Source organism: Paralichthys olivaceus, chromosome 7 (genome assembly GCF_024713975.1).
Source record: "Paralichthys olivaceus isolate ysfri-2021 chromosome 7, ASM2471397v2, whole genome shotgun sequence".
Taxonomy (NCBI): domain Eukaryota; kingdom Metazoa; phylum Chordata; class Actinopteri; order Pleuronectiformes; family Paralichthyidae; genus Paralichthys; species Paralichthys olivaceus.
In genome coordinates this window covers 17,488,657-17,510,305 of record NC_091099.1, presented here as the reverse complement: position 1 = coordinate 17,510,305, position 21,649 = coordinate 17,488,657, and the positions used below count along the sequence as shown (strand labels likewise).

The 21,649-nt window shown below is 40.3% G+C and overlaps 1 protein-coding gene and 1 long non-coding RNA gene across 2 annotated transcripts; both read left to right on the top strand.

Annotated features, from left to right (window-relative positions):
* Positions 1-3,720: 3,720 nt before the first annotated feature.
* On the top strand, positions 3,721-6,492 carry LOC109624274 (uncharacterized). The gene is made up of 3 exons (XR_011243561.1): positions 3,721-3,919; positions 5,540-5,599; positions 5,745-6,492. It is a non-coding gene; the product is annotated as an uncharacterized lncRNA (long non-coding RNA).
* Positions 6,493-11,725: 5,233 nt separating this feature from the next.
* LOC109624618 (neuroepithelial cell-transforming gene 1 protein-like) lies at positions 11,726-19,804 on the top strand. Its single transcript, XM_020079427.2, has 12 exons — positions 11,726-12,039; positions 13,827-13,893; positions 14,099-14,158; positions 14,705-14,812; positions 14,909-15,076; positions 15,181-15,243; positions 15,333-15,429; positions 15,507-15,583; positions 16,807-17,064; positions 17,178-17,348; positions 17,465-17,651; positions 18,866-19,804. Exons 1-12 carry the CDS (start codon positions 11,891-11,893, stop codon positions 19,198-19,200), a joined length of 1,740 nt encoding a protein of 579 aa, XP_019934986.2. The 5' UTR covers positions 11,726-11,890; the 3' UTR covers positions 19,201-19,804.
* The last annotated feature ends 1,845 nt before the right edge of the window (positions 19,805-21,649 follow it).

Genomic DNA, 21,649 nt, shown 5'->3' with positions numbered 1-21,649 from the left:
TTGTCCATCTCTGGTTCGACAGGTCTCACTAACTAATTGCTGGCTGCTGATGACTCCTCTCAGCTCCAGATGTTGCTGCTCATTGTGGGATTCTGTTTAAAACATTGTATTTAATGGCAGATGAGATGAAATTAGCAGTGAAAGAATAATATCACATCTCCATAGGGATTTACAACACAGTTTTAAGTTTTTGAAAGAACAGTAAAACACACAATTAAATGTCATACATAAAATTGTATGCTTGAAATCATAAAAAGAAACACCATCCATCCATGTACCTCTCCTAAACCATGCTTTCTAGCTCTTCTTAGAAGATCCTAGGGCATTCTCCGGGATATGTAGTCCCTTCAGCGAGTTCTGAGTCCACTCTGGAGTCTCCATCTCCACAGAAAGGCCCCCAGGAGACATCTTAACTAGATGTGCTTTTTAACTATATTTGGTAAAATGTTGGCAAATTAAATACTGGGTCTTGGTTTTGTTGTGCTCCTGAAAGAATACAATTAGTATGTTTTTAAAAAAAATGTTTTATTATTATTTGCAAATCTGGGGGGAAGCCAGTCTTCACAGTAGATATTTCTTTCTCTGAAACGTTTGCAGTCTGGTAAATATCTTTCTGTGAGCGCTCTGAGCTTATATTGTGTGGGCAAAAAGAGATTGGAAGAGAAAAAGAAGTAGAGTAGCATTTAAATGTCTCTGAAGGCCACAGCCCTTTGGAAATGGAAGGTGGGTGAATGAATGTACAGAGAATATTACGAAGGACAAAATAAAAACAACGGGTGAAAAAAAAAAAAGGGAGGTAGGCGGTTTGTGTTCGTGCCCAGTTTCTCAGTCCACAGAGAAAAAGCCTGTCGCTGTAACCTCATCACCCACTCAGTCTACTCACAGATACCACAAAATCATTTACATTACGCTTACATCAAGACAACTTGCTGGCTGGTTTCCTCCACCAGCTTCACGTATTACAACATCATAATCAGATTCAGAACATGATAAAATCAAGGTCGTATTTCGCCTCTGAAGGGAAACTATTCATCTCTTTTTGCTGTTGGAGTGGGGGCCTTGCTGAAAAGACAAAACAACACACACATTTTATTAATTACAACTATGGCTGCTGAAACATACAGATCCAAACATTAGAAGAATGACCTTTATGACATGTTCAACGCGTGGGTTCAGTTCTGTTGCATTTATCTGCTGTTGGAAGAAACTGAGTCTGTCATTATGCAATCCTGTCCTTTTACTTGGTGGTGCTATAGTGATTGTTACCAAGGAGGTGTCTTAAACCTGCAGACTTGAGTAGAACTGTTACATAACACTGCCTGTGGTTCGTTTGAGTGTGCTTGTGTTTTTCTCCTGTCACCATGTTACCTTGCTGAACCCACGAGAGGCAGAGTGTGACGTCTGATGGTTACCTTAACATTACCACAACGCCCACGCACGGGTCATGTACACATCTACATCCACCTATAATACACAGAGGCACACGTGTATCCATGTATCTGTGTCTGGTTGTGTAACTTTTTAAATGTGTATAAAATACAAGGCAGAGAGGAAGAAAAAAATGTCCTTGAAACTCTCCTCACGTTCTTTTTTGTACTGATCTGTAACTTCCATCCACACTGTGATGCTGGCTTATTCATTATAGTATCTGACTAATATACCATCATAGTGATGCACATCACCCTAAAAAGACCCAAAGAGTAAAACAAGCATCAGTGTCTTTTAAACCTTTATTTAGACATCAACAAGTTATTGACTATTAAGAATATCTTTTGCACCTGGAAGCTGCAGTAGATGCCAGTGTCAGTGGCTGTATGTAAGTAAGTAAGCTCCCAGCAATCACATCATATCTTCTTCAGGAAATATAATAGAGCTCCACTCTGAGTCTTCAACTTCTGCTTGAACAGAAGTACAAAACTCAGACTATGTTAATTTAGCTCTTTGTTCAGTGCAGACTGTGAGGTACAAGACAGTTCATCAGGCTGGGTCATGACACCAAGATCTGTTCTGAAACCGTCTCGATAAGGCTCATGTCTGAAAGCTGGTCCGTCAGAATGATATTATCAGAGACAGATAACGAGCAGAAAGAGAGTGAACTGAGGATTTATATAATTTCAGTCTCTCTATCTGTCATAGCAGTGATGTAGTCTGATGAAGCAGCCGGTGAGGACTGGGGAGGATGGTCAGGGTGTTGGCTTGCAGGTGGAGGCCAGTCACGGGTCTGTGGACGTCCAGGATTTCATGATTCTATGGCTGTGGGTTCTTCTGCTTATCTTGGCTTGGCTCATAGAGGTAACTGGCCAAGTAGGGTATCCCACTCCTGAGCCTCTCTTCTTTCCAGCTCTTCCTAGATGATCTTGAGGTGTTCTCAGGTTTGATGGTTTATGTGGAACAAGACTTCAGTTGACCCCGGGGTCTCCAGCCGGAAGGAAGTGGCCCAGGAGGCATCCTGACAAGATGCCCAAACCACGTCAACTCTTGCCTCTCAGTATCAGTTTAATATTCAAACTATAGCACATATAATTTGAACTAACATGTGTAACTATATTTGGGTCTTGGCTCTGTCATGCTCCTGAAAAAACGTGTCACGGCTGGAGAGAGGGGGGAGGTTGAAGCAGTAACAGGTGCGTATGACTGCAGGAGGATGGTCAAAGTGTGGGTGATGTTGCAGTGATGGGTGGGGGGGGGGCTTGTGGTGAGATCAGGGTGAGAGGTTGACGTGACTCAGCCATCACAGCCACTTCCTCTGGCACTGTCAGGATGGAGAGAGGAGAGGAGAAGAGGCAGTGAATCATGGTATATAACCAGCTGACTCACCATATAAGAACGGATGCAGGGAGGGGCAGTATGTATCTGTGTGTGTCCAAATCTGTACTAAGCCTTTGGTCTTTGACAGGAGGACAATTATTCCATTTACCGTCAAACCAAAGGAATGCATGGTGAGATTCCTGCTCTGTGAGTCGTGCACTCTCACCTACCATCACCATGCAGATACGATTTCACCCTTCCCTTTCCCGCTCTCTCTGGGGAATTCCCCCATTCTGTGTGGTTGGACTTGAAGGAAGCTGCAGAGTTTGTGTAAGCCATGTTGATGTTCTGGTAATAATTGAACTCTTCAAGTCACGGCCAGTTTAACATGTTCCTGTTTTTCTTCACGCACAATTTATTTTTGCTAATTTGGAGGAGGTCAGGAGTCTAATTCAGGAAATAAATCTGGATTATGTGGATGAAGTGTGTGGGTGTAATTGCTTGTTTGTGTTCGTGAGATCAGGGATGCTTTGTCATGCTGAATATGCGTGTGTGTGCCTGTGTGTGTGTGTGTGTGTGTGTGTGTGTGTGTGTGTGTGTGTGTGTGTGTGTGTGGAGAGAGAGAGAGAATGAGCAATTAAGCAGCTGCCACTGTAAACCATAGACTGTATATAAAGCTGTAAACTTATACTTGACCATTTTGAGCATAGACCATACAAAGTGAAGACGTTTTTTGACAGTGACATTTAAGGGTTAACACTAAACACTTAAAACTGTGTGTGGCGGGGGGGCGGGGGTGAGCTTGTGTTGAGTCACAGTTACAATAATGACTCTGGCATAGAAATGGACAAACAGCTCGAACTAACTGTAAAGAGAAACAGAGCGAGAGAGAGAGAGTGAGAGAGAAAGAGAGAGAGGGAGAGAAAAGGAGAGAGCAAGAGGGGGCTGTGCTCTCAGTGGCATCTCCATCTTATAACTCCTCTGCTAGTCAGTGCATCCACACACACACACGCACACACACACACACACACACACTGACATAGAGGCTACAGTACAGTATATCAGTTTAGTGCAGTGTGGGTCAGGACTGCCGTTCAGCGGAGAGTGTGAAGTGGTGTGTGCAGTGAGGACATCATGTGTCGTGTGGTGGATGATGGATCATCTGCAACAGGTTAGTGTTGATGTTTATCACTGTGCTTGTGTACGTGTATATTTGTTGTATATTCGGTGCTATAAAGAAAAAGACGCTGTTTTACTTTCAGTCTTTTACTCTGAAACAACTCGTGTTAAAGTGCGTGTCATGGGTGTTACAGAAAGTGACGTAGCAGTTTCACTTTCAGTCTATTTTTGAATCAGTCGGTCGCCTGTGGCCCATGCTGAGAGACTGATCTCTGTCATGTCTGCTATCAGTCACTAAAGAGTCAAGACAAGAGAGACAAGTTTGAGTTGAAGAAGGAAAGGAATTTAACCAACCCTGTTATTTACGAAGGGTGATCCAACAAGAGTCCGTCCTCTTGGTCACTATCTGTTGATTTTACAAGCAGTGACACAAGAATGAGAGAAAACACTTTCCGCCTCTCACTCCTGTCTGTTCTCACAGACTCAATGTGAAGCCACTCACTGAGAGATTGATTTTCAAGGATAGACATCTTCCCTTCATACTAAATTATCGTCTGTATAAGCGTGTCTGTGTGGAATTTTCACTGTCTTGCTCTCATTTGTGAATGTTGCTTATGTGACTGTCAGGTGACCACACCTGGATCCTGTCCTACATACATATATAACACACTCCCTGCAAACCTCATTCTGTCATTTAAATCCTGCGTGTGATGAAGTCTTCCTTTGTTTGTACCATTACTGATCTCAGACCAGGCAATAAAGGTCTAGACTCATTAACGGAGGACCGGCAAGTCTCTAAAATCCCCTGGTTACAGCAAATATACTGTTACATTTATTTTGCCCATATTTGACTAAAACAACTCAAATTCTCTTCCTCCTGTTCATCCATCCTCATTCATAACCACCTCCATCGTTTTGTGTTTGCTGCCTCTTCAAAATGACAAGTCCAGGAAATGTGTCTGTATGACTCATGTGTCAAAAGGTTGATTGCTTTAAGTCTTGGTACATGACAAACGCAGCTTATAGTCTTTGATGAGACATATCTTTCATAATCATTACAAATGTTAGTGTTATGATCGTAGATTCTTATACATAGACAAAGAGATGGACTGAGGCTCTTCAGTCCAGTGTTTTATAGTCTGAGGTAGGTGGAGCTGATTACTTTCATCTGGCCAAATGCCCACAGCCCAGACTGGGTTTCTGATCTCCACCAGATCCTGTCGATTCTCATTACACTCTGCTATCGCCTTAAAGCAACAGTTGAATATTCACTATTTAATACTATATATTTTTTTATATATATATATATATATATATATATGACTTCAAACAGTAGCTGAAGCCAGGCTAGCAGTTTCCAGTCTTTATGCTATGCTAAACTAACTGGCATGAGACAGACATGAGATTTTCCTTTAATCCATCCATCCATCCAGCAGGACTTTGTGAATGATACAGATGTTTGTCTGTGAAGAAGAATTTCAAAATGAATCATCACTTATTTTCCTTCCTGTATCTGAAGTAAAACGGCCATTTTAGGAGTGACTCCTTCAGAAGATGGTTTTTTGGCTGCCCATGGTTTTGCTGACTCATTTTCTGCCCACCTGTTTGAACTTCAAACTGATCAAAGTCATCAGTCAATACATAACAAGCCCAAAATGTCCCCTCTGGTTAGGTCGGGTCAACAAAACCACTTTCGTTCACATCAAGATGAACAGGAAACCGTTCTGCCGAGGTGAGCACATGATAGCACATATTCATGGGGTCACACCTTCTGTTGCCATTAAGCATAATTGCCCCACCATGCCCCACGTGTGAACTCACTTAAGAATACAGAGGAGCGTTCACTGCAATACTAACAGTAAAAACCTCAACTGCAGACGTGCAGAACCTTTCATGATGAGCTCAGACATGATGTATGTCAGCCATCATGTCCTCCTCATCCACGTGTCTCGGCTGACCTCTGCTCCTCATGGCAGTGTGACCGTCGGCTGACTCACCCTGGATTCTCGGACGCTTGATGACACCAATCTTGGAGAGATGAGAGCCAAATTGATGACTACAGCCTCTGGATGCCTCTTGGCCCCATGAGGGTCACCAATCTCATTTAGTCATCATACCAGATTGGTGATGCATAGCATTTACCAGCAAACCCCGAGGAGGGTGGAATTTCATTTCCTTCCTCTGAAACAGCTCCAGTGTTGTTTTTGTGTGATGTGGTGAGGTTGCACTGCGGCACTTCTTTCCCTGAAATGAAAACATGTATTAACCAGTATCTTTGTATCCCTGTGTGTTGGGTTTGTGTGTAATGAGATAAACCTTTACCCTTTTCTACTCCTGTTCAAATGAAGCCATCTGGGAGCGAACATGAGTCACAGCTCCAGGAGTAGATCATTATTAAACCTACCAGACCTGAGACATTCACGTTAACAACAGTTTTTATTCTATAGCTCAGAACAGAAAATGCTAAATGCACTTAACACAGTTAGCCTGACTCTGTCCAGTGGTGAAACAAAATGGACAACTTCAGAGTGTATTTTTAACTGTGCAATTCAATGGCTGTATTCTGCTCACACTGTATATATTGTTTACACTGTAAACTTTATTACTATTCTATTTATATTCTCATATTTAATTTTGTTTTTATTGCATGTTTGCTTATTTATTACTTTTACAGATGTGACTATCCAAAGCAAATTTAAAGGATCCTCTTATCTTATCTTATCTGAATATTTAAAGCACATCCTCTTGTTTACATACAAAATATTTGGGGGGGGGGGGGTTCATAAGATACATAAACAGACACTCACCCTCACAATCACAGCTACAGGTAATCTGAAGTTGCTAGTTAACCTAGCGTGCATGTATTTGGACTGCGGAAGGAGGCCAGAGTAGATGAACAAAAGCAGGTGCAGGGGGATCAGAATACAGAATAACCCGGGTGAACTGGGGTTCAAACCCTCTTGCGTTAAGAAAGAGTTAAAAAAGACTTTAGAGATGTGTGTAGGTGGATGTTTTTTCTCTTGCAGACAGAGCCAGACTAGCTCATTCTCATGTTTCTAGTATTTAAACAAAGCTAAACAACCACTGGCCATATTTGATGTACCGACATGACAGTGCTATCAATCATCCTATCTAACTCTCTGCATGAAAGTGAAATGCATCCAATTATTTCCCAGAATGTCAACATCATACTTTAAAAACTCAACTCTGATACTAAAATGTAATCTCAAAAATGACTGCGAGGTATCCTGATGTCCAACACTATATCAGTATAAAACCTTTTATGTTTGTCAGAAGCAGGAGAGTGTGTGTGTGTGTGTGTGTGTGTGTGTGTGTGTGTGTGTGTGTGTGTGTGTGTGTGTGTGTGTGTGTGTGTGTGTGTGTGTGTGTGTGTCATATATCTCTAAATTATATGAGGTTAAATTTCCTTCTTCACTGGGTCACAAGTTGGGCCCATGAAGTCTATGGTTTGGCCCTGGCTTGCAATGTAACCACGCCCTCTGCTGTTCTTCTGTAGAACAGCACGTGGAGCAGAGGGGAGCAAACACAGACAACTTCCCTCTTCAGACAACTTTTGACCTACATCTGCATCCAATCAGCAGCCAGGAGTCTCACTTGTTACACAACACCAGGAGTCACTTCTTCTCCATCCAACACGTCCTGTGCGTATTTGGCCTGATGCACTTTAACGTCTTTAACAATGAGGAGACTTGTTGAGTGAAGGACTGCTCTCAGAAACTGATTTCATCTGGTGACATAGATGTTTGTATCCAGTCTCTAGCACCATATGAAATCAGTGTTTTGGGAGGTGGACTGTCAGCATGTGGAGCCTCTGTACATGAGTACACTGACACACAACATGTTCTTGTGTTGATGCCGAAAAGTAGGTCACATATGTATAAATTACTGTATATTCTCCTGCTTCATTCAATAACTGCTCACAGCTGCTGTCGTGCTTTGACCTATTTTTTTCTCCCGCCTGTCTCTCAACTACTCAACATATATATTATCGTGAATCCACTTTTATTCATGTAGGAAATCTCTTTCCAATTATCTTACATTAAATGTTATACATTTTCTGAACTATTTAACTACTCCTGAACTGTAGCCTCAACTGACCATTTTATAAGTTGCCTACTTTTCTTTAAAGGCTCATTCTATGTCTGAAATCTGGCAGCTCATTGCATGTACGTCCTCCAATTACAGAATTTCCTTTAATATATTGGTTGTTTTAACTGAACGTGAAATGTACTGCTGAGATTGTGTATGTTGGGTGTGTGTTACAGCCGCTATGCTATTTTTAAAGTGATTTTCTTTTAAAGCTGAAAGAACTGTGCAGGTATTTTCTTCATAAATGACAGTATTATAATAAAGGGTTTTCATCACAATAAAGCTTTTGCCCCATTTAAACTCATTCAGAGGCTGAAAACTAAAATGTCTCTCACATGAGTTTGATATTTATAAAATAAATATCTGAAAGTTTGTTCGTGTGTTGGTTTTAATCAATAAAAACGTATATATCTATGTTTACCCCGAATGAAAGTTCATTCTTGATCTTGAAGATCGTAGTCTCACCACACCCTTGTCGTGAGATGAGCCACTAAGTAACTGCTCCAGAGCTTTTTAACATAACGTAACCTGACCTGAGCAGATTGAGCTTGACCAATTTCCATGATTGCGAATGTCAAAAAGTTGAGATTGATCGTTACAATCGAAAGCTACAGAATAATTATGAAATGGACTTTGTGTTAACATGACGTTTTGTCAGATACCATTTCCAAGCTTAAGAATGTTTCAACTTTTAATATGGACATGAACGGTTCCTGGACACTGGACAAACATCTGCTGAGGAAAATCATTGGTTATGATTAAAAACCCCACAACAGAACTAAATGTACCTTGTGTTGACATCATTTTTCAACCATATCCATGTGTTTGTGGGGATTGTTTTTATCTTGTCCAAATATAAACTCACACGACTACAGATGTTATGTTTGACTGTGAGTCATAAATATGAAGGTACAGTGTGTTTTCTTGCCCATGAGGAGCATTTTCTAACTGCCTCCTCCACCCCGACTTTATGAAGAAGCTACAGCAGTGAGACCAGGCGCCGTATATCATGACACGGACAGATATGGTGATTAAACTGGAACAGGCGCCCTCACTGAGGTGCTGATGATGGGCTCATGAAGGACATGAGGGAATTGACTGATGGCCAGGCCGTTCTATAGGGGACCGTCATACAGGCCAGAGGGATCCCTATAAATCTCAGCTGGATCCCTTCATGGAGGTAAAAGGGAAGATTTATGAAACAGCATAAGTCTTCCCTTAGGAGGATGAATCATTCATGAAACGTGCACCAAGGTTAAAAAAAAGAAAAAGGCGAAATTACTGACATTGTTTTCATAATTTCACATGTTTTATTTTTGCTTTGACTGAAATGAGAATACGTTTTTGAGCTCTGAAGGATGTGTCGAATGTAATATGCACTGAATTAAAACAAAGTTACAAACAGGCAGCGTTCTGATGCAATATTCATATGGTCACATTCGTTTTTATGCATATTTGTATCCCTGTCTTTGAGCACAAACAAGTGTATTCAAATGAGACATTTTACATTATGTTAATATATTTTCTCTGAACTAAAAAGTTTGTTCTTTTTCTTGCTGTAGTTCTTCAGTTTGGTCCATGAACCCAGACTGTAAAGACAAATAGGGGCCTCAGAGGAAATAAGATGTTGGTGCCTACAGACACACCATCTGAAACCAGCTCTCTCTGCAGCTCATGGCAGGGTGTACATGGCAGCTGAGTGATGAAAATCAGCCAGAACTAGATTGTTTTTGCCAAATATGTTGACACCTACATGATTTGTCAATGTCAATGGAAAAAGAAGCTGCAAAATATAGGAAACAAATAAGATGTTGCACATTTAGACATTCAGCTAAACAAAGACATGAAAACCAAACAAACACAATGAATTATAGAGACATTAATATCCTGCACAGGCAAGTAGGTATGAAAAAAATATGTATATAAACAACATCTGGTCAACAGATAAACAGCACGAATAGCTCACATTTTTACTGAATACTGCTTAATTAGAATTGTGGTGTGGTTGTTATACTGTATGTTAAAAACAACAAAGTAGTAATCAGTGGAAAGACCATTGATATGGGCAATGTTAACAATGGTTTGATTGAGTCTTTACACTATATCACATTTCACTAGAAGCCAAGAAACCAACCAGTGCTGCTTAAGTGGAATAAAACACAGACTCAGGTTAACAACATGTCTGTCGTTTGTTAACGTCTGTGACTCATTTGACCATATGAGCGACAGTACAGCTAAAATAAAAATATTTATGACACTGATTATGTAAAAGGTAAATGACACATGGAATGCATTTTATGGTGCATTTATATATAGTCACATTCACACACTCATTCATACAGTACTGGGTGTAGACCCAGCAGTTTTCATACCACACACCATCCATACACTGCCAGCACAGAAGTCAGGGGTGATTTAGGGTTTGGTGTCTTACCCAAGGACACTAAGGAATGCAGACTGGAGGAACCAGGGATTGAACCACTCACTTCATGGTTAGTGGGCAACCCACAGCTTCCCCACAGCCATTTATATGAAACTCAGTTGATGTAGCCATTCATTTTCATACAAATTCTTCTCTGTGTTGTCATTTTTCATCACATTTTACCTCCAGATAGGACATAAAATGTCAGCACTGCTCCCTTTTGGTCAGTACGCTTGTTACAACACATCAGAATGGAGATGGACACAATCTCCATTCTGATGTTTTGTACTTCCCTCCCTCAGGGAACATATATATGCATAACCTCTAGGTTTTTTGGTGAGCTTTGAAACTTTGAACGGTTGAAATGAAAATTTATTGGAAACTAATTTGATAACTAAATAATTGTTTGAGTAATTATTAAAGCAAAAATACCAAAACTTTTGATTTTGTAGTTTTTCTATATTTGGTTTTACATTTGTCAGATGTGACAGTAAAGTGAATATCTTGAGGTTAAGGACCATTCTCCTGTTCACTGGATCAGTTATGGCACCATTCCGAATAAAGTGTTTTCTTTTTCTTTATGTGTTCACATAAGTCTGTTGTATGTAGATATTGGGAAGACACTTGCCTGTATATTTTCTGTACATTCTTATTATAGTGGTGTGTGGTATAGTCCTTCAACATAGACGGGACGATGCTGCGGATGTTCTATGAGTCTGTTGTGTCCAGTGCCACCATGTTTGCTGTTGTCTGCTGGGGCGGCAGCTTGAAGAAGAAGAAGTGGCAGACTCATCCACCCACGCTGCTCGACAGAACGCCACAGGAAATCATTCCTGCCTGTGTACAATGACAACCTGTAAATTATACAGATTAATAATGTATACTGTGTATACTTTAACTTTAACATACACGCATGCACAAATGTAAATCTATACATACATTTATTTCTACATATGTATATCTTTTATTTCTTTTAGCCTTACTTGATTTTTATATTGCTATGTTTATATCTGCTTTTGCTATTTCACCTCTTTCTCAGGGGCTCTGTAACGTTTGAATTTCCCTACGGGGATTAATAAAGTATGTCTGATTCTGATATACAGGTAAACTGAGAATCTACATGTGAGTGTTCATGCAGAAGCTGAATGAAGAAGTGACCATAATGAAATAAATGTGAATGAACGAGCAGAACAAGTGTGGTTTCCATTATTCTGAACCACATTCAGAACAAGGTCCTTTTACAAATATCTCTCTGGTCCCTCCCACCTCGCAGTATCCGAGCAACGCGGCTCCGGGCTCTCTCCTGATTGGTCCGTTTCCAAGAATCCGCCATATTCAAACTTCCGCCGTGGTGTGTGTCCTGTTGTCATCGATCGTCTGCTTTCTTTGTACGCGTCGGGACCGCTCTAACGCGACTGCACGTCGTGTTTTTCTCGCTTGGTCACGACCACACTTTGATAGAAGTGATTCAGGAACGGAGCCGGTCACAAAATGGAAGAAACGGAGGAAGCGTGCGGAGGAACGATGGAGAATAAGAAGCTGAAAGTTCGCAGGATGACGTCGAGGACGTCCTCGTCCAGCGTTCGGAGCGTCGCCGCAGAGGCTTCTCCTCAAACCCTGCGGAGGAACAACAGCAAGAAGTACGTAGAACACGTCCGAGAATACAACTGTGGTTCTTTATTGGGCTCTAACGTTGTTTATTCGTACTAATGTTCGTTTCCTGGTTCGTCCGCGGTGACGGGCAGGGCTGCTGCTGTAACTGATCAACGAGGCTTTCAAGTGCACCACGGAAAACACACCTTTAATTTTAAATGCGGTTGAGACTATTTGAAATCTAGTTGAAAAACAAGTACATGAAAGATTACTGCAGAGATTAACTGGCCCCTCTTCTATTATTTTCATCATCTGTTGGTTTCTGATTAGATATTTTTTCTATAAAATGCCACAAATGCTCATATCAATACCCTAAAGCCCCTGATGATGTATTCAAATCAGATTCAATGATTATTTTCATTATTTGTTAATCTGCAGATTGTTCTCCTCCATTAGTTGTTTGTAAAATCTGCAAACATAATGAAAAGTCTTGTACGATCTTATTTTGCCTGAGCAACAGTGCAGTCAGTTTGAAATGATGTACGTCAAACATCACATCTGCACTCTGCACTAGAGTCAATGATATTGAATCATAGATGCAGCAATGAATTATATGGAGACCGTTTGTATGTTACACGTTTTTCAGCTGCTTTTGCATTTGACTAAGCTAACAGCAGTTTAATTCACAAAGCTGTATCTTTTTCTATTCTATAGTGTAGATCTATGTTATCAGCTGAACCAGCTCACTGTTTATTCCTCCTTACAGGACTTAGCATAGTGGTGATTTTTTCCAGGTGTATGGTACTTTAATGCAACATTGAATACTAAAGTGTAATTTCCTTTTTTTCAATTATAAACATCTGCGTCATTTAACCTGCTCTGCACTTGTATTTGTTCCTGCAGATTTTCCAAAATGCAAATATTGATATCTGCAGATAGACTTGGTATTTGTTTTGGCTTCACATTTATGATTGCAAAGTGCCAGATATTTAGCATGTACTCTCTACACTATGTATCCTCGACAAGTCACAAGATAAACTGTACTTGTTTAGTTCATTACTCTCTTGTATCATTCATGCTTCTCTCATTAGTCTGTTATTTCCAGCATGGCTTAAGGCATGAGCCCAAGATGTAGATTGTGCAGCTGACCTTGGACATGAAGACACTGAAACTCTCTGTAGCTTTATTGTTTTGTCACCATAACTGAAATATTTAGAAGCAGCTAGCAGACTAATGCCTTACATGGTTTTAAACACTAATATCCCTCCATCATCATTGGAACGTAACAGAAATGGGATGCAAATGGGGTCAACCATGTTAACAGAGCTTTAATGCATTCCCTATAAAAAAAACTGTGATTCTCTATCTCCATCTTCTCTTAGATACATAAATAAAAAAGACTTGTCTTTAGTTGCAGCCAAACAACAACAAAAAAACCACTGTGGGCAAACTGAAGTCATTTCCAACGCACTGTGATTCAAAAAAGACGAGATATAAGATATAAAAAAAACTACCTAAAAAAAGGGGGAGTGCACCCCAAGAATAATTTAAAAACAAGCTTGTGAACTTCTGATTAATTAACAAAACAAAACAAATCTCAGACGCTCAAACAAGGTTAAGAAACTATGCAGCTTCTCCTGATTGGGATTCTCTGCAACTGTTCACCTGTGACTCCTAAATATAGACTGCGTGTGGCTATAGTGGACACCAATCGATAACATTCATGTGATTTACCATCAAAATCAATGTAACATGAAGCACACTTCAGTTTTGGCTACAACTCTGTCAATGACGTAGATATAAACCTGTTTTTACTGTCTCTGCTTTCTTGTAGGCCTCCGCTCCAGAGAGGCAGCTCCTTCACCTTTCTTACACCGGGGACTCCGTGGGACTTCAGTCTAGTGAGTTGATCTTGAAAAAACCATCATGTCCCACTGCAGAGGTCACATCCTCACACTGGTATCTGTTTGTGAAGCAGATGAAAATAAAACATGACTTGTACTAATGCTTGGAATAATATATTATGTGTGGGGATATATCTGATGATTTTTGGGCTCGGATTGCAACTGGGAACGTAATGAATGTGGACTTGTTATTTTTCTACAGAAGAGGAAGCGCAAAGAGAAGGACGATGACACGGTCAGTCTGTCGAGCTTCGACCTCAAGGTGAGACCCAGGACAGCCTGTCCACTGGCTGCAGGCCTCGTCTAGCACAGTCTTGAATGCTGCACCAACCAGATCTGCTTTAACGCCTCAAATTTTAATCCCTGTGCATGACTCAGGTGCTCGTCTACACAGACGGACATGAGCGCTCTCGTGTGTTATGAGCTCAGGATAATCCCGCTCTCACTCGGACTGTCACAACCACTGACAATCTGAGCAAATGAGAACGGTGAAAGATAATCTGAGCCACACCGTCGCTCGAGATTATCAGTCTATCAACACTAACGTGAATTACAGGTTCAGTTCAGTACACTGGTGTTTTAATACACTTTTTATTCAAGATAAAAAACAACATAAACAAAGTAACTTTTGAGACCAGAGTTAAATAATAGAGGATTTCCTATTGAAACCTTTTCTCAGCACTAACTAGACACTGAGTATAGCACATAACCATCTGCAAATCCAAAGAGTATAAAGTTTTATAATTACACTTTACATGTCAGTACAATCGAGTTGAACCTGAAGAGAGTTTATTTTCTTGATTCGTAGGAACCCAGCAACAAGCGAGTCCGACCTTTGGCCAAAGTTTCATCTCTCGTCAACTTGATATCTCCTTCAAAGAACGGGGCAGTGCGGCGCTTTGGTCAGACCCTCCAGGTACACAGCAGAAGTCTTTACACTGACAATCACTCAGCCAATTGTCTTTATGAGAATTTAAATGAATTGAATTTGTTTGCCTGTTTTGTGTTCTAGTCAATGTCGTTACGCAGCGACAGCAAGTCACCAGGGATGTCCCTCAAAGCCGGCAGCAAGGCAGCAGGTCCCACTCCCACGAAACGGAGGAACAGCACGCTGTGGTCAGAGACGCTGGACGTCCATCAGAAGAGCACGTTCTCCACCAAAGAGATCAAGAGACAAGAGGTCGAGCATTTCAGACTAAAGTGCAGTCATCTCAGAACTCCACAAAGTAAAAAACGAACTTCTCTCACTCTGGTTTCTCTCGTGTTTTAATATTCCTTCTCCAGGCAATTTATGAGCTGTACAGGGGAGAGCAGGATCTCATCGAAGATCTCCAACTTGCACGAAAGGTTAAAAACTTAAAATTGTAACTTTTATTTTATTTTTTAAAATCAAACCATTTCTGCCCTTTGACAACTGTTTCGTTGTTTACTTTCAGGCGTACCACGATCCAATGCTGAAGCTCTCCATCATGACAGAGGAGGAGTTAGCTCACATATTTGGGGACCTGGACGCATACATCCCCTTACATGAGGGTAAGTAATCACCGACCATGATTGGATTTTGATGCTAGTATGTGTTTTTAACCATGTGTGAACTTTTATATCTGCAGATTTACTGATGAAACTGACAGAAGGAACCGGCCCCGATGGAACAGTCGCTCAGATCGGACAGATTGTAATAGACTGGGTATGTATGCTCGAGATGATATCACATTCAGAGAATATCTGTGAAGATTCTCTATCAAGCTCATGGCATCACGAGAAGTTGAACATGTGTATGTAGTCAACTGGACTTGCTTGTGTTTCATGATGAAGTTTCACCACTGATCAGCTTCTTCAGTTCTCACTGACGAGAGCGAGGTTTCAGGTATTTTACCTATGCGGGTCTTTACCTATGTTGAGAGTCGTTATGTTAAACAGACAGGTCGTTGAACCCCCCCACAGCTAGTGGGTCAGTTGGAACTGAAGAAGCCTTTTGGACGAGAGGTAAAACGTCTTAAGAAACACAGGCAAATTCAGTTGCTTATGTACACAGGTACGTACCCCAAAAGACACATGGCTCCTATTGGATCTTTTTTAGATCCTTTAATGCCACATACAAAACAGTTTAATACCAGCGGAATAAAGGGAAATGGAAAGAAAACCTATAGAGACTGCAGTATACAACAATACATGTTATTTATATGACAAGTTAACTTTCCACTAATGCAATTCATTCATGATTTTTTTCAATTCATATTGTGGAATTAGAGATTTATGAGACAAGACTTCCTAATTGTGATAGTATTGGCTAAAGGTTCAATGGTGATGACTGAAACTCTGCTACAGGATAGATCAGCCTGCTGCAGCTTCATCCACACTTTTTAGTTTGGGGTATAATTAATTAAAATATATTCTATCTCCTGACAGTCTGCATTAGCGTTTTATTAAAATTCTTTATTAAAAGCAAGATGAACTATTTAGTAAGTTAAATTTAAGGCTTTTTGGAGGAAACTGAAGTAAAGATTATTTAATTTATTTTAAGACTTTCCAGAGTGATATATAATCTTTAAATGCTTTCAATAATCTGGATTTATCAAGTTCCAGTGTGTTAACAGTGTCACTGATTTATAAATTCGTGAGCTCATGATTAATTTTAGTAATCCATGAAATAGATAAATATTTTAGTTGATGTAAGGTTACAATTGACATTTTCAAATCTTATGTGTAAGGTACATGAATAAAACATTGTATGTGAGTAGTTAATCATTTACATTGTGTGGTTCTTATCTGGAAGTAATGTTTATGTATGTTTAAAGAGATTTTGAGAAATTTCAAGGAACTTTGATCCTCCTTTATGACAAGAAACCAATAAGGTATTCATTTCACCTAGTTTCAAACCGTTTGAAACAGATTATCTTATCTTCGCAGCTGCCTGGTCTGAACGCTTACAAAAACTACTGCAGCAACCAGCTCGCGGCCAAAGCGCTGCTCGACCAGAAGAAGCAGGACAGGCGGGTGCAGGACTTCTTGCAGCGCTGTCTCGAGTCGCCCTTCAGCAGAAAACTTGACCTGTGGAGCTTCCTGGACATCCCACGTTCACGCCTGGTGAAATACCCGCTGCTGCTGCGAGAGATCCTCAGACACACTCCTCCTGATCACCCAGACGTCATCAGTCTGGAGAGAGCTGTACGATATATATCTGCCTCATACACATCTCTACTTTCACAGATATAAGAGTGTTGATATTTATTTTTCTGGTTACTGTGTGTTTTCTGATAAATCTTTCTTTGATTATCCAGATTTCTATAATCCAGGAGATTCTGTCCGACATCAATTTGAGGAAGGGGGAGTCTGAGTGTCAGTATTATATAGACAAACTGGAGTATCTGGATGAGAAGCAGCGAGACCCTCTCATAGACAACTGCAAGACACTGCTGTGTCATGGTGAGCTGCGGAACAAGAGTGGCTCGGTGAGAATCAGGATTAATCTCTTATCATAATTTCACCCACATGCTTTAAAAGTACTGTCAACATGTATGTGTCCATCAAAGTAAATTTCACTCTCTGTCAACGTCTCTCTCCACAGCGGCTGCATGTGTTTCTCTTCTCCGAGCTGCTGGTTTTGACGCGGCCGGTGACACGTAATGAGAGGAGCTGCTTCCAGGTGTATCGACAGCCAATCCCAGTGAGGGACTTGGCTCTGGAGGACGTGCAAGACGGAGAAATCCGCATGGGGGGGTCGTTCAGAGGGGCTTTCACCAACACAGAGAAAGGTAGGTTGAGTTTGTGTTACACTCCAAACTTGCGTTGAGTTAGTGTTGTGTTGCCATTTTGAAATTTTGATGGTTTCACTAATTATTTGGTAAACTTGCTCCCGTTCTTTTCTTTGTATTGTTGTAAATTTTTTACCTTTTCAGTTTTTGACCGAAAAATCATTTGAAGACAAATTTGTGCTCTTGCATTTTTCTCTGTTGTGACTCTAAATGAATAAGAGGAAAATAATTAATAGATAAATGCTCATTAATGGTAGCCCTCATGTAGAAGCAGGCGCTCATTGCCATATGGTCTCACCCAGTCTGGTGTTTTTACAAGCTTGTTTAAATCGTGCCGATTACCTTGTTACACAGTGAACATGTTCTGATCTCTAAGGGAGGAGTTGCGGCTTCAGTCTTCAGCAGAGCTTAACTTGAATCTTCTCTTTGCTATAATGCCCAATTTGCTGTTGCACAAACAAGCCTGAGCCAATGTAACCACAGACTTTAGTGATAATTTACATGTTTACCATACCATACTGCAGCAGCTAAGTAGAGGTTTAGTATATTTGTACTCTCTGGAATACAACTTAGTGTACACATACCTGCTAGGTGAGTCATTTTAAAATGTTGGGCATTAAAAACAGGGAGTACATCGTTACATTGCACATAATGATAATGATAATATAGCAAAGTTGGATTTTATTGCACTTGGTCAAGTTCTCTAACATCACTTGGATAAAGGCTTGTTAAGAGTCTGGAAGTGAGAGTTTTTAAGGACCTTCCAGAGTGGCAATGTGAAAAGGTGGTGACCTGGGTGAGATGAGCCACTTATGACAGGTTGTGTAAGGTTTGTTTTGATCACCCTATAATAAGGTTTTTTTCCTTCCACTGTTTGTGCATAACGTGAATAAGACTTTGATTTATTACTCCCTCCATGAACATTTTTGCATCAATATCGAGTCACTTCAGGTAGATTTTTATCTGCATTTTCATTTGCAATTATGGTGAAGACAGCTTCCGTGATCCCACGTTGCTTAACGTCACCAAACAATCACAAACGATAACACATCTTTTGTTATTGATTTGATTGAGAGACCCCTCGTGGCCAAAGGTACATATTGTGCATTTAAAGGATAAGTGTTGAAGATAATGGACGAAATTCATGGATTTTATTGTCTCTCACAGCCTAGAGATCATTTGTCACTGTTTCTTTGCTCACTGTGTCTCTCCAGTGAAGAACATTTTCCGTGTGAGCTCTCTGGATCCTTCCCATGGCCAGTCCCACACCCTGCATGTCAATGACGTCTACCACAAACAGCAGTGGCTCAACTGTCTGCGCACCGCGATGGCTCAGCAGCCGCAGGAGGCTGCACCTCGGGTTCAGGAGGGTGAAGCCATCAGAGCCAAACGCCGCTCTTCCACCCTCTCGGCCACCATCTGTGACGAAGAGACGGACGAGAACTGTCCACCCGTCTCTGGCCCAAAACTCAGGCCTCAGAAGCTCTCAAAAACCAGACTGGACAAGAAGTTACAAGGCTCAGTGAAGAGGAAGGAAACTGAGGTGTAGACATTTAACCTGGTGGTTCACATATGGGTTCCTCTCAGACAGGCACGTGACGTCTTTGTCACATGTCATTGAATTATCATGCAACCACTAGTGCTTTAGCTTCGTCTCTGCACTGAAAAAGCCTATCCAATTTCCGTCCAAATGTAAATAAAACTTTTGTCTTTCAATCTTGTAATTAGTTTACAAAAAAAGTGATACATGCCAGTGTGACTGAAACGTGTTTGCATCAATGAAATGTGTGGAATTTTCTCTATCTACATAACTTCCAACTACTTTACACCACTTGTAGCTCTTATTTCATTTTTCATTCCAGTGTTGACACGTTTCCATTATCTCAGTTTTTGTGTGTAAGTAGACATCATATGTGCAGTTGTTTGTTGTGAGTATTATCAGGTTAAAGAACCAGGAAGCAGAGACAAATTGTCATGGCCTCAGTTGTTTTGAGCAAAAAGCCACTAAATGAGACAACGGTAAAAATATTCAAGCTAAGATGATGAGCATAACATTGGCCACAAAAAAGGTTAAAAACATTTCAGAGAGAAAATCAAATGAACATAGATGTATTCAGTGGAAAAAAATAAAATGTGTTTGTATGTAAAATGAATCCTGAGTGTGAGTGTTTGAGTTTTGTTGTTACAACACATCCTCTGGGTTGTACTCTGACCCCTGAGGCACTTCCTTCACTGTTGACAGAGCGGTTTGACAGTGTTTTCTGAACATTTGTAAAGCAAACAGAAGTTGAGTGAACCATCAAGTTGAGTCCTTTGTTCTTAATGGTGAAAAGAAATCCATCTATAATGTAGCTTTGTGCAGTTTTAGACTCCCACTTTTACTGTTCCACTGCTTTTATCTAATGCTGATGACTTGTTGATAAATGACTTTGATCTGCCCCCCAGTTCATTGTTTTGGCTTTACATATTTTTTACATACAGGCAGTGCAAAGTTCTTTGGTTAATAAAAGTTTTGTCAAATATCTCTTGCAAAGCCTTCATTTGTTTGTCAGGGGTCGATGCTGTAAAACCGAAGAATATCCACTGACACTCGCTGGTGTAAAAGATACAGAATCAATGTGTTTAAAATCCATAGAGAAAACAAAGGGGCCTCTTGCAAAGTGTCAGCTGGTGAACAGCTGCAGTATTTATAGCTCAGGGTATCTCACCAACACTAGGAGCTTAAGTGATGGTGAGCATTGTTGAAACCACTTTCCTCACGTTGAGTTTTTGGCTATAATAAGAAACTGTTGAATGTGTAGTTTTTAGAAGCCTATTGCAGTTTTTCTGTTTGGTAAGTAAAACTAAAAGGTGCAAGTACAGCAGGTATTTGTCTTCACTGCCCCCTTACCATAGCCCCTTATGCTTCCTCTTAGTAGAGTAGAGAGTAGCTGGTTTCCTGACAGCCGACTTTCACAATTCACATCATTTTATTAACTCAGTTTCATGTCCGGATGTGACAGATTGAATGTTGTCGTCTTTGTGTATCTTCCTGTATTCCTGGCAGCAACAGTATTGATGTAAACATATTGACTCTGTATGTTTCAGTGCATGTGACTCAGCAGGTAGAGCAGGTTGTAAATTTATCACAGGATTTGACCTCTGGCTCCTCCTGTCCATGTGGCCACATGTCCTTGAAGAGGACATTAAGGCCCCTTTACATTATGCAATCCTCATGGGCTGAGACGTAAGTTTACAGCTTGGACAGACTTTGGCTGTCAGATGTTCATCTCTGCACTGATTATTGACACGCTGCTGCAGATTTCAGTGTCAGAAATTAAGGGTCAAAGTTTGAAAATACCATTTTAAATAATCAAATTTACGTCATAGTGTTGTAAAGAACAGGGCCTTCATTGCACAATCTGACATCAGACGTCAGAATTACACAATCATTGTCTAGGAGAGAAACTTGGGTCAGCTTTTGCCTAACAAAGCTTTTCAAAAAAAATTCCCATTAAAAAAACCAAAATCTTATTTGTTTATAGGACATATGTTACCTCAATCTAACTCCATAGAATATACACTGATGTCTCCTGACCCTGTAAAGTGAAACAAGGACAGGGACACTTTTAGGACTGTAAAAAAAATACAAACGTATTGGTCTGAGTTACATTAATTGTAAGAATTGTTAAAACAAAGTCACTGTTTCCTATTATATATGTTTGTTAAACTTTATATACACACAAATGGCCAATAAATGCAATCTTATGCTGATGTGTTCCTCTGTGACATGTTAAAAATGTAAAAAGCCAACCCAATCTCTAACATCTGATGTAGAAAAGAAACGTAATATGATAATAAACACTTTAAAATAAAAGGTACGCAATCATTGTAACTGCGCAGTCTGATAAGGCCTCTTTAGAACTTTTCAATGTGAAACACTCCTTGTCTGACGTCACATACTGTTTTATATCACACTGTTTCTCTATATGCCATTAACAACTTGTCAGACTTTATAG